The 14,227-nt window shown below is 37.0% G+C and overlaps 1 protein-coding gene across 4 annotated transcripts in view; it reads right to left on the bottom strand.

Moving 5' to 3' along the window:
• Window positions 1–8,503: 8,503 nt before the first annotated feature.
• Window positions 8,504–14,227, bottom strand: part of ERCC8 (ERCC excision repair 8, CSA ubiquitin ligase complex subunit) — a 59,676-nt gene continuing 53,952 nt past the window's right edge. For all 4 annotated transcript variants that reach the window (XM_032628527.1, XM_032628528.1, XM_032628529.1 and 1 more), the window contains 2 exons: window positions 14,098–14,178; window positions 8,504–9,442 (listed from right to left, as the gene is read on the bottom strand). In XM_032628527.1, the coding sequence (XP_032484418.1) occupies window positions 9,374–9,442; window positions 14,098–14,178 (150 nt within the window). In that variant the 3' untranslated portion in view covers window positions 8,504–9,373. The remainder of the gene's footprint in view (window positions 9,443–14,097; window positions 14,179–14,227) is intronic.

Genomic DNA, 14,227 nt, shown 5'->3' with positions numbered 1-14,227 from the left:
GAACAAAGGAGAAGTGGCTTGTGCCAATCACTCTTGTGCCACAGTCAGACAATCATTAGTTGCCTTCAAGAGCTGACCACCAGTGCCTAGGAAACAAAGTCACTGGTTAGGCCCAAGGCTACAGATTCTCTGCAATAACCACTGGACAGACCGTCAAGGCATAAAAAATAAGAGGAGCTTGAGGAATTTGGTATTAAACACTGACTTGTGTTTTTAGTGATAAAATAACAAAGCAAGTTAAGATTGTGACATTTATTTAGTTCCAAGCCTAGGGAGAGCAAAGACTGGGAGAGCTGTATTAACCCACTAGTACAAAGTTTATGGGTATCCTCATAAGGATAAAGAAGAGTGGTTTGTCAGGAGGATACAGGGCATTTGTAGATTCCTACACACAGAGAATTAGAGAGGTCACAACACAGTTGTTTGTCTTATTATTTCCCTTAGATTTTTTCTATTTTTTAATTGTCCAATTTTAAAAGCAGCAAAATAAAGAACTAGATGGCAGCAAAAGAACTATACCTCCCGTATTTAAGGATGTTGCTGATATTCTAGTAAGATAGACAAGCTTGCCTTACCAGAAATGACTTGTAATAAATTCTAGGCACCAGGGTTTAGTACAATGATCAAGGCAGCACAGAAGGACTATACATATTTTTTTGCAAAGAAAAGCCATATTCATGATTGAGCTTTGTTAGATATGTCCCCTAAATTTAATATTTTTTCCAGAGCTAAAACAGAAGAAACAACTCTGTTAGATTTAACCTTCAGATGTCTAGAACCTTCATCACAATACAAAGCAAAGTGATTATTTTCCTTTCTGTAATTAGCTTTCCCTACTATACTTTTTGAAAGGAAAAATCTCAAGCATGCTAGGCTTTTTGCCAATTTCATTTCTGGCATGGTTTGACTGATTTTAAGTTTACTGTTCTAATGATACTCAAGAGTTTTAAAATTCAGGCTCAGTAAATAGGATCTGAATATAGAGAAAAAGTTATGTTGGAAAAAAGGAAATTTATCAGTGTGTTTGTTTATAAAAATTATAACTTACAGAAATTCTTTTCTAATCTTCAGTAGTTAACCATTTTTATGGAAACAACCAAGTATTAGTATATGACAGAACAGTAATGAAGTATGAATTAGAACTATGCAGCCATTAGGTTTAGTGACTTTTCTTTGAAAGATAATTGAGATGAGTTTGTTGAGACAAACTGGTTTTATTATTGTCTCACGGAGACTTTAAATAACAGAGCTAAAGGTTTTTGTTTTCTAGTGTCTTACCAATAGCAGGCTCTCTATACCTTTGTGTCCTTTACTGAAGAGTCTTCATTTTGAGGTTATTTTTATCTGTTAATACAACTTTTACAGTTTAAGGGTTTGTCTTCAGAGCTTTCTTTAAAGGTTTTTATCTAGTTTAAATGGGGCTTTTTAGTATAAACTGAAGAGAAAGCATGCTTCAGTTGAAGATATCTTTTTTTTTCTCTATTAAGGAATTTCCTCAATTAATTGTAAAGAAAAGACTTGGCAGGAAATATAAAAAGCTTATCTAAGATGCTGTTTTTGGACTTCCTGTTAAAACATAGATTTAGGGCTATGTCAATAAAACATGCGTGTTTATTCTTTCTATATATTTTTAAAAACTAGGCATTTCACAGGTGTACCATAAATGACTTTAAAACTGGGATGAATTTGAGGTGCAGTAAACAACTGGCATATGTGTCCTTTGAAATATGGCAGGATACAAGCACTTTATATGACTAAAAGACACATACTGTTAGCCAAGTCACCATGGAAGGAAAATCTATAAAATGTAAAAGGCAATGGAGAGAAATTGCAGGTGATTACTACCTTTGTAATAGGTTCATTGATATATACTGTCAGTAAGATCGGACAAATACCAATTGAATGAAACAATTAAAAAAAAGTTTCAAGTAGAAGCCTCTATAGATCGTTCCTATTTCTCCAAGTGTTTAAAAACAAAACAAAACAAAGGTGTAGGGTTGGGAGGAGAATAAAACAATAATTAAAGTCTCTCCTGATGATCAGTCAGGCCTGAATTAGTGACCTCACAGGTCAAGTGCAAAATCTCGAAGTACAGAACAGAAACCACAAAACAAGTTTTACTGAGCACCTACTAAGTAGCAGGAACTGTTCTAGGATTAAAAAAAAAAAAGGTGAGCAGGAAGGATGAGATAAGACTATGAAGGAGAGAGTAGAGTAGACTTTACATGCAATTATTAGGTCATGCAGAGAAGGAAAAAAAAAAAGAGGAGAAGCAACAATTAAACAAATATTAGAAGAAAATATTCCTGAGCTGAGAGAAGGCTTGAGGCTTCAGATTGAAAGAGCTCACAAGAGGTCCAGGAAGTGAGGGGGGAGGGGTAGACTTATCAGACATCTGATAAAATTAAGGAACTCTAAGGATAAAAAGGAAAAAAAAAACCCTCATAGTTGACAAGCTTTTAGCTATAAAGAACGAGTTCCCCACAAAGGGGAAAAAAATCAAACTGGTTTTATTATAAAATCCTAGTCTGCAATAATAGAAGCTAGAAGACAATGGACGTAATAGTTACAGGCTAATGAAAGAAAAGGACTACAACCCAAGAATCCTACCCAGCAAAATTACCATTTCCTCTGCCAGAGGAAAAGATGATATTCAATAACTAAAGTGTATCACCCAAATACATTACCTAAGGAAGATATAGTGCAGTTCACGATCTTTACCACTGTACATGTGGCCCTAAACAGGGGAATGGCTGGAAGCAAATGGTACATTCACAAGATGGAATATTGTGAAGTTAATAAAAAGAATGACTTCGTGTTTGTAGCTGGGATTTCTTCTAAGACACGCAGACATGGAAATGAAGGATAGTTTATACTCAAATATCCCTAGAATCAGGAAGCATGGCACACCATGCCAAGAAGAGCCACACGGGGAAGGACCAGGATCAGTCAGGAGGCAGAGAGGGAGAGGGTGCAGCATGGCCTAGAGTCTTTATTAACATTTTCTGTGGGAAGGAATGGGGGAGGCAGGGCAGGTACACTGAGTAAGTTTGGGATTGGATTTTTTTTTTTGGGGGGATTGGATATTTTGAATAATTTCAGTAGACTGGGCTACAGGGCTGGTTCCCAGCTGCCTGGTACCTGGCTCTGGGGTGGGTTAGGGCAGGGGGAATACTGGCTCGCGTGTGAGAATTTGATAAAGGGGATGGTTGGGGGTGTGGACTCTGGATTGGTTGTCTTGTACACTAAAGGCATGCTTCCAGGGGCGTCCTTTGCTATCTCTGGGAATTAGTTCTGGAAGGGGCAGTGTCACCAGGATCGATCAAGGATCCAAATGCCACAGTATCAAGGATACAGAAAATAAGAAAATGTAGTCAATACAATTGGCCCTGTGACGCTCTGGCATCCTATTAAGGAATCCCTGGGGGTGATACTAGTGGAGACTTTTAGCGAGCAGGGCATAAGTTGCACTAACACTGTAGAAAACATTTTACTAAGAGAGTAGAAAGGAAGAACACAAGTAGAGGTGTAAGGAGTCCTTGCAGGCCAGCCTATGACTAGATTTTCTATTTATATGGCATTAACCAAGAAATAGGAAATTCTTGGGGTCTCCAACAATATCTAAGTGGAGTTGGAAAGTGTGCTAAAGGTATGATATATCAAGATAGCAGGTCCAGCAGTTGTTCTGTTGGACAGTATGAAATGATACATTAGTAAAGTATATGTAAGATTAGTGGGATTGTGTGTAACCAAGGAGAAAGAGTGGTTGTGGCGATCATGGTGGGAGGCACAAGGTGAGAGTAGGAAAATGCCTTGGGAACTAGGTGGTCCTCTCCCCAAAGTGCTGAGGGATTTGACTAATATGAGGCAAATGCCTCCAGGGAAAGCAATAATCTCCGTTAATTTAGAACACAGATAGCAGTAACCTCTACTAGATTTCTCTTTAGGCACAGGTATGAGGGGTGTGCCTTTTGGCAAAGAACAAGGAGTAGGATCATGGGCTAGGCAGACAGAAATGTAATGGGATCCCTAATATCAAAGGAAGAAAAGCAAAAATGTCCTGTGTACAATTTGTGCCTTAGGAGAGGCAACCATGTGTTGCTGGAAGCAAGGCTTTAGTGTCAGAGTGAAGTCATCTCCAATGATGGGCACTTGGAGTAGGAGATGCCCTCTGGGATACGGGGCTGGGGTATCCTTTCCCAGAGGGTATCCACTCGAGGTGATGTGGGGTCTCACATTTACCATGTTTGGGTCTTCAGACTGTAAATTAATGAAAGTATACAGACTAATAGCAATAAGACCAACAGGAAGATAAGCAGCTGCACTGAGAGGGCTTTTGTTTTTGGTGGAAGTTTCAGCTCAAATGGGTCCTCTATCAGGTAAACAGCTGTCTAGTATATGGACAATTTGGTTAATGCGCCCCTTGATCTGGCCTCCAGCCCTTCTGGGATGAAGGAATGATAAAACATTTATAAAGATATGGGAAGACATTATAAAAAGGGTCTCATTTACAAGGAGTCTTTATATACACGGAGGCAATGCACATCCCCTTTAAATATAAGGGGGAAAGAAAACTTTTAAAAGTTGGTGTGAGGTGTAAACTGGCCAAGGGCCCTTGAATTAAGAGAGATTAAGGCCTAGAGCAAGATAGAGACCCATTTAGGGGTCCATTTACCTGAGTGGAATTTGAAAAAGCTGTGTGAGACCATTATGTCTCTTAATTAAACTGGCTATCTGATACCTACAAGGGATGTGAGAGTTCTATTGAATACCTTTTCCAAGAGATTAGCATTGTGTATTTTTAGAAGAAAAATGTATATCTTAGTTATTAACAATAACATCTGTAACTCTAAAAGTAGTATGGCGTGCAATTGGAAAGGCCTTGTATTGTGGCCTAAATATATATGGAGATGTGTGATTTTGACTTATATTTTGGACATCTGTGAGGCAAGAGAGTCCCAGTTTTGTTAGTTTTTTTCTCCCTTAAAGGGACAATTTTAGGCAATGACCCAACAGTTTATAATAAAAGTGAAATGAGGCTACTTGTTGGCCAGGGCATCCAGAAGTTTGGTTGAGTGTGTTGTTTCTTGGGTCCCATCCATTATTAGGGACATCCCGGCTAAGAGATGGAAAACAGCAACATTTCATTGAGCTCCATCATGTATGATGGTTAGCAGTGCCATGCATAGCCTATGTAGTCCCATTGCTGTTCATTCAGTTAACCCCAAGTGGATTCTGAGCAGCCAAGTGATCTGGGGGAGGGATGACATCCTCCAGCACCATGGCACTTAACAAGGGACTGAGGACAGGGGAAGCCACCTCCTCCTGCAGGTAGAATATGCCAGAGGGCTCAGGTTCAGCTCCATCCTGTCTAAAGAGGCCTTGGTAGCTGTGCTGAGTTTCTGATGTATTGTTTCTACGACTCAACACTTAACAAGCAGTTGGGTATGAAAGGTCACAGGCTCAGAGTATGTGAGAGCCTCTATTTTCCAGAGAGCTCAGCATGTATTTTATTTGTTGTTTTAATGGAGTATAGTATGAGGCTGAGAGGGCAGTTTCTTGCATCGTAAGCCCTTGGACAACTTATGGCCATCCTACGTGGTCTAGAGATTCCAGGAGGTATGACAAGAGGTTGCCAAAATTTCCTTGGTGAAAGAGTCCTTCAGGGCACTAACGGGAGTACCTACTGATTTTAATTTGGAAGTAAAATTTGTAAATAAAGAATATGCTGCCTTCAGAACCCCTAAAGTACTAAAACATGTTGGACCTGTATACCTTAAATGTATATCAAATAAGTCTCCTTGGAGGAGGATGTCATCAATGTAACATCACACCTGTGCTCCTGGAAAAAGGTGGATGCAGTTGAGATCTTGTCTGCCTAGATTGTGATGGCAAAGCTGCTGAGGTACCCAATAGACAGTCTGGAAAAGGTGTATTGTGTCTCTTTGAAGTGAAGGCGAACAGCAGCTAGAGGCTGGTGAAATAGGCACTGAACAGAACATGTTAGCCAAGTGTACAGGGGCAAAATATTTACAGGTTATTGACTGAATAGAATCAGTAATTTCAATAATATTGGATATTCAAAACTACAATGGGGTACCATCTCACACTGGTCAGAATGACCATTATTAAAAAGTCTACAAATAATAAATGCTGGAGAGGGTGTGGAGAAAAGGGTCTCACACTGTTGGTGGGAATGTAAACTGGTGCAGTCACTATGGAAAACAGTTTGGAGGTTCCTCAAAAAACTAAAAATAGTGTTGCCATATCATCCAGCAATTCCACTCCTGGGCATATACCCAGACAAAACTATAATTCGAAAAGATACATGCACCCCTATGTTCATAGCAGCACTATTTACCTAAATGTCCATCTACAGATGAATGGATAAAGAAGATGTGGGATAAATAAATAAATATATATATATGTGTATATATATATATACACACACAATTAAAAAGAATGAAATAATGCCATTTGCAGAAACATGGATGGACCTAGAGATTATCATACTAAGCAAAGTAAGTCAGAAAGAGAAAGACAAATACCATATGATATCACTCATATGTGAAATCTAAAATACAACACAAATGAACATATCTACAAAATAGAAACAGACTCACAGACATAGAGAACAGACTTGTGGTTGCCCAGGGTGAGGGGGGTGAGGGAGGGAAGTATTGGGAATTTGGGATTAGCAGATGCAAACTATTATATATATAGGATGGATAAAATATAGGTCCTACTGTATAGCACAGGGAACTATATTCAATATACTGTGATAAACCACAATGAAAAATATGAAAAAGAACATATATATGTATAACTGAGTCACTTTGCTGTACAGCAGAAATTAACACAACATTGTAAATCAATTATACTTTAATAAAATTTAAAAGATATAACATTGGATATTGAGTATGGGGGCCCCAATGGATGGGACCACATCATTAACGTTGTAGTAATCCATCATAAGGTGGCATTTTAATCTTATTGCTATATAAATTCTTTAATATATTCATTTAGTATATAAATTTTGGATTTACAATTACATCAAATTATAAAACTTTGCTTTAATATTATATTTATGTATATATTATTCAATTACCTTTTATTTTCTGTTTTTGCTTTTAAATCATTAAGTAATCTACAATTAGCATTATGTTTGCTAGATTGGTGTTTGCTTAGTACCTAAGATTTAAAGTTCCTGTTTTTTCTCCCCTTGAGCTTGTATCCACCTAAAGTGGCACTCAGTTTTTCTGTTCTCTTCCTGTTTCAGGCTTTTGCACCCTGAAGGTGCAGCCTTTACTTTCTTTTTCTGGCTAATAAGAGGAAAAAAGGGAGGCTGAAGGGGCCAGGTGCTTCTGGGCAACTTACCCCCGGGACTGCCCCTGTCCATGGAATCATCAGTCCCTTCCTCACACTGCCACCTTTTTTTTTTTTAAAACTTACAGAATGGCTTGTACCTCTAGATGACTAAAACTTTTCCTTTTTTTTTCTGTTGGGTGTTTACCTGATAAGCTCCTATTGGTCGCTAGTGGCCTCTCTGTAAGCAGCAACCCCCTTCTCTAGGGTGTCCTAATCAACCTTAGAGGGGCTAGGGTCTACATCTAGGAAAGCAACGGTGGCATCAACTTCACCTTTCACATTTTTTGTTTTGAGCATGAGACTCTTTGCATGTTGATAAGCAGCAGCTCTTATGAGGGCCCATATGCATGGACCAGGGCTTTGTATGTTTAAAATTAATTGGATCAACTCTTCAGGTCTTGGTGGGGGACATGCTGGAACCTGGTGCTCCTTTCCCCTCCTCTCCTTCTTCATTAAACACCGAGCCACGGTCTCCAGGGATGGGACCTCTTATACCCTACTAGTGTGGGGAACGGATTGCTTGCGACAGCAGGAAGCAGACATAGCAGAGAAGCTTGTGACCTGAACAATGCTTGTGGGGAGCCATGATCTCCTGAGAAGGCCCTCACACCAAACCCACAAATGGCCCACAGCACACAGGTGAGTGCTCAGGTGGAGCCATCTCCGACTACTTTGAGGAACAGGCTGAGATTTGACTCAGAAAAGCTCAGAGGGGAAAAGGAAAATGGTTTATGGATGCCTACAGGAACATGTAACGTCGCAGACACGAGGCACTGATAAGGCCTCACTGGTTGTTGGCGCTGCCCAGTCAGTGGATTAGACTCATCCCATGGCTCTAGGAGGGTAGTCATTCCACATCCCCAGCAGATGGATCTTTTCGAAATGTACCAGTTACCTATGTGTATTTGAAGTTTGGAGAAAGACTCCTTTTTTCTTAAAATTAAAAAAAAATTCCAATTTCAATAGCATTCTCAAAGATTGTTAAGAATCCTCACCAAGTGAGAAAAAGTGAGAGTAAAATGGTCAGGGCTTAAGAAGATCAACTATAAAGTAAACGTATGGAAAACGTTTGGCCAGAAAGGTCTGATATGAGGCCAAACACACACTTAAAAACTCAACAACTGTATACTTGGTATTCAAGCTCACAAAAACCTCTTTAGCCTCCTATTGATAGAATCAGAAAGAAAGGGAATATAAGATTAGGTTCATGATAATCACTTGTGGGTTATGACACAAGAAGAGTGGAAAATAAAATGGAAATTTTATGACATTTCATGTTTAAGCCAAATTCCCTGCCAGGATATTTTCTGCTTTGATGAATGAAGTAGGACTTGGTCACATCTTACACAGATTCATAGAAGAGTAGTTTAAGCTGCCATCTGATGCATTAAAATAAAGGAAATATGGTATCTTCCCTAAGTTAAATACCTCCTGTGATGCACTTTTTAGATTGTGGAAGGCAATGAGTTCAAGAAAATGTAACATAAAGCTAGATAACGGTTAAGTAAATGAAATCATTGCAAAAACGGAATACATAAATAATAATAAACAAATTTTGATGTTAACTTCTCAACTATACTTTTTGATATAATCCTCAGTAAAATCATTCTTGAAAGTGAAAATGAGCAAGGTGATGGTACAACCAGCAGAAGAAAGTCAGTGCTGATAACCTCTACGTGCTCATCCTCTAAGACTGCATCTTATTGTTCACACAATCTGCTCAAGTTCCCACAAAGGGGCTACCATGACCTGTCTCCTTCTACTATAGCTATACGGGCTGCAGCAGACAACAGCAACTGGGATCAAGGAGACATGTTCTGATTAAATAAACTATATGGAACTCTGTTGCAGGATTTCATGCAACTATTAACTTCATTTTAAAATAAAAGGAAAAAAAACAGCCAAATTCAGGGCTAATTTAGCTGTCACTGGACAGTTAAAAAAATAAAACAGTCCTGTTTTAAAAGTTTCATCAATAGAGACAAAAAGGTACTAAGAATGATAGTCATCCTTCCTCATCACTGCTGCTCCAGGCATCTTCAAATGCTGGATTTAACTGTGCTCTGGTTGAAGTCTAAAAAAAAGGGGCAAAAAAGAAAGACTCAATTATTCTACCTCATAATTTTAGGCTCACAATATAGTTATGAAATATATCAGATAAAAAGCAACTAGATTATTTTTGAAGAAACTATATAATTGTTAATTTCAAACCAAAAGTTAACAAAAGAAACACCCCGCATACAATATAAAATAATGTAACTTCATTTTAAATAGACATATCAGACTTTATCTAAATTATCTGTTTCCTTCAAAGTAGTTACCTCATACACACACACAGACACGCACAGACACACAGACACAGAGACACACACACGTTGCTGTTGCTATTACTTAAGGCATTTTTACACCTCTTTGGAGTTACCTGGAGAAGAGGGCACATTAATATCCATGTGGCTAAGCCTGGACTCAGGTCTACAGTCTGACTTGAGAGCCCAAATTATTAATGTGAGCAACTTTTTACTGCTTGGATGGACCTGATTTTTATAAATAAGCAAATATCCACATGTGGGGAATAAGGTGTTCATCAAACAGAGTAATATCATTTTTGGTATTAAGTGGCGAGGTTTATGTATGTATGTATGTATGTAGCTAGGAAAGCAGTTGAAAAAGACAGGTAAAATGTATTGGAAACGGTAACATTTTGTCATTAGCACATAGGTTTCCCTGGGAGATTTCTGTGAAAGAGAACATGCATTAGATGGTATTTATCTAAAATAACAAAACATCACAGTACTCTCACAACTTTAAAGCTGTACCTAATAAACATAATCAGCAACAGAGGAATTTTAATTACCTGTGGTATTTCAAATCAATTCACTTGTCTGGGGAAATTTTTTGAATGGCTAACCTTCTTATTCTTTGGCAAATGATTAAAGGACTTTAAAATGATCTCTTTTTTGAGTATCTGGGCATTATGAGCCACGTGTGCTTCCTACTCTGCAGCTTTTATGTCTGCTGCCAGTTTGTTCAGACTCCAAATCCAATAATGTATTAGTTCTTAGATTATTCTTAAATTATCTTAGATATATTACCTTTTACAACACATAGCAGTATTTTATGTTATGGGTAGTCCCTATTGTATGTCTGAGAATGTTCATTTCCTTTTGATGAACATGATGATTTAGACTCTTAAAATTCAAACAATGATAACAGTAGAAAAAGTGGGTGTTTGCAGTAAATTCCCCAAGTATCAGCCAGGACAGTCAGAAAACAATATGTGAATTTAGGTATTCTTTATAGTTGTTAAAGCTTAGATCTGAGTCCATTACTTAATCTAATGGTGGTATTGTCACCATTACTAAACCTAATATTGGCTATTGTCACTTAGTTGCACAAAATTCCATTATACCTGGTGTCCAGATCCAAAACTATTACCAAAGCTCAGCAAGCTATTCACTTATTTCTAGTAGCAGTCCACTGATTTGCAAGAGTAGCATACTGAAGACTGTTCATTTATTCTTTCATCCAAGTGTTTAATGAATTTCCTACCTTTCTGGGTTTATAATTTAACTACCAAGTTAGGTTATTTAGTGACAGTTTATTTAAAGATGTATTATCCTTAGGGGTTAGGTGATTATTGTTCCCTACTCTAGCTCTAAAAGCCTTTAACTCTGCCTTAGATATCTACCCCAAAATGTCCCTGGGTAGATGAACCACACAAAGGCCATGCCTTCTAGTTTCACTATGGAAGCCAAATATGTAACCTATTAAACAATTTAAATTTCATTTTAAAAATCAACAGAGAAGCAAAATTATATTTTAATGTAAATTATTGTTGCTATGGTAAGCAAACAAAAATAAGTGAAAATTGGAAAGGCAGTTGCGTATAAATGTTACTGTTTATAGCAGTAAAGGATAACAATATGAATATATTACAGTATTATTAGAGGTATATTTTATTGTTAAAAAACACAAATAAAACATCTTACTTGTAACTGAAAGCTTCAGTAAAAATATTATATATGATGTGGTACACATATACTGTTTGAGACCTACTGATCCAGTTAACTACCATCTATTACTTCAGTTTTCTCTACAACATCTCCTCCTAGTGGACATTCTTTCTATGCTTGAACATATCCATCCAGCCTGCCTGTTCTACTGACAGATAGTTGTGAATGTTATGGAGACAGGGAAGCATGAGTTTAAAGGGGATCTAGTTCAGGTCCATGTAACGGGAAGGAAGAACAAAACCAAACTGGACCATCTTCCACACATGCATCTTGATAAATTCTAAATTTCTTACTGGTAATTAGTGGAAAATCTTTATAGGTAGAATATAGGGTTGTCTCAATATAGCAAGTGATTATACATCTACACAAGTGGTAAATAAAACAGCTACATATTGTGTAACTGTCAAAATAAAGTAAGATTCTTGATGAGAGGTCAGATTTAAACAGTAATATAGTCACCCTAGAGATCTCAGACAGGAAAAAGTGAGTAGGAGTTACATAGGCTTGCTTTGATTGTGACCAAATGTTAGGAAGAGGGGGCAAAAGGAAGGTAGATTCCTCAGAATATAACAAAACAGCCTGCCAATTAAATAATAGGATTTATGCTTAAAGACCATAAAACCTGCCCCTATTGCCCAATGCCCTTCAATTTCTTATGGTAGGACTAAGTTCCTCCTCTATCTTGGATATCAGAAGAAAACACCCCTAAGGGATTGTATCTTGGTTGATGGAGAAGTAAATCTCATCTCAAGGGTGGATTTGAAAGGAAACCTAAGAACAATTTTGCTTTGATGATTCTGATGTTTGAAGATATCATAAACTTGTCTCAGATCACTAATGAATGGCAGAACTGGGATTCGAACCCAGTTACCAGTATTACTATTATTTAGTTTACCTGAAACTACAGACGAAGTGAGTGTGTGAGTATGTGCATGTGTATGCTTTGTTTTGTGTTAAGTTGCCTCTCTGGGGAACTGCAGCAGTCCTTCATTTGATAGGTGAGATGAAAATACTTTTAAATATGAGTTAAATAGTAAATATACATGTAAGGAACAGGGTCTAGTGTAGACAGATTGGGATCTGCATCGTGATCATATTCATGTTCTACCTACATTCACAGAAATCTTTCAAACTAAAATTTTGTGGAAATAATCTTAGCACTTACCATTTTATATTAATTTGAGAATGGTGTCTATCTTAAAGAATACATACAGTGCATTTTAAAAGGTAAGGTTTCATAGCTCTAAAGCTTAACTACAAAGCTAACCTATTTTTTGTGTACCTCTGTTTGATTTCTACTTGTTCAGCTTAACTTCCCATATACAAAAATTCTTCTAGATGGGGAGTTCAAACTATCACTATAACTATATAATGAGGAAATAAACCATCAGAGTCACATACTCTCTTTATAAAATAAGCAATTTAGTTTTCTTCTAAATAATATCCTTTTTTCATACATAAGTCAAAGATGATTTTTTTTTTTTTTGGCGCTGGCCTCTCATTGTTGTGGCCTCTCCCGTTGCGGAGCACAGGCTCCGGATGCGCAGGCTCAGCGGCCATGGCTCACGGGCCTAGCCGCTCCGCGGCATGTGGGACCTTCCTGGACCGGGGCACGAACCCGTGTCCCCTGCATTGGCAGGCGGAATCTCAACCACTGCGCCACCAGGGAAGCCCAAAGATGATTTATTTCTAGCTTTTTTTTTTTATAGTTTTCATTTGGTGAATGATTGTTAAACTTTCTAACATGGCCTATAGTACTATGAGCTGGATTTAATGTATATAGTAATTCCCAAACAGCAGGACACAGTAATTAAATAATAATGCAAAATCAATGGCTGAACCAAATTATTTGAACATATTAAGCTTTGTACAAAAAAAATTCAGTATTTAAAGCAGGTGTACACTAAAACTAATCAAAGCCATAATAAATCAAATTAGACACATGATGAAATCTGGAAGATTTCACCTTTAGATAGCTTGACAAAAAAGTAAAAAAATTCAGAGACTACTACCTAAGACCAGAAATCATGTCTTATTTATCTTTGTTTTCCCACCACATTTTTCAGGTTCTTTATTCACACTGTCATATTTGTACCAGTTTATGCTCTGAGATAGGCACTAACAGACTGCTGGTAGAAGTGTAAACTGATAAAATTTGATAGTGTGAATAAAGAACCTTAAATATTATGTCATACATGATAACTCAAGAGGTAACACTACTTCTAGGAATCTAACCAAAGAAGTAATCAGAAATGTAAATAATTTTTGAACAGATATTTACCTTGATGTGTTTATAATGATCAAAAGAAATGTCTTCCAATAGGAAAATATTTGAGTAAATTATGGTTAATAAATGACAGAATGCTATATTATTAAAAACAATATTTACACATACTTATTAATGACATGGAAAAAGTCTTAAGCAGGATGCTAAGCTGTATGTTCAAGCATAATATTAACCATGCTAAAAAGTATGCACAGGAAAAAACAAGAATGAATTAAATCAAAATGTTAATAGTAATTAATAAACTTCAGAAATTTATGTTCTTCTCTTAATATTTTTTTGAATTTTCCAAATATATTACAGAGGCAAATTATTTTTACAATCACAAAATAGCAAGAAATGCTTTAAAAGTTTCTCTCATATAAAGTAAATTAATAAAAACTTTTTTTATGATTTAGAAGTCACTGTTCAATTTGTATAAATAATATTTACCTCCTCATCATCAGGAACTGATTCATGTAAGGATGGTATCCAAGCAAGAATATTGCAGTCTCTGCTACCGCTATAAAGTTCCTATAACACAAAGCAAAGATGTAATTGTAGGTCGCTTTAAAGCTGGTGC

Source organism: Phocoena sinus, chromosome 3 (assembly GCF_008692025.1).
Source record: "Phocoena sinus isolate mPhoSin1 chromosome 3, mPhoSin1.pri, whole genome shotgun sequence".
In the NCBI taxonomy this organism is placed as follows: Eukaryota; Metazoa; Chordata; class Mammalia; order Artiodactyla; family Phocoenidae; genus Phocoena; species Phocoena sinus.
The sequence above is the reverse complement of the archived record's forward strand: the minus strand, read 5'-3'. Positions and strand labels throughout refer to the sequence as shown.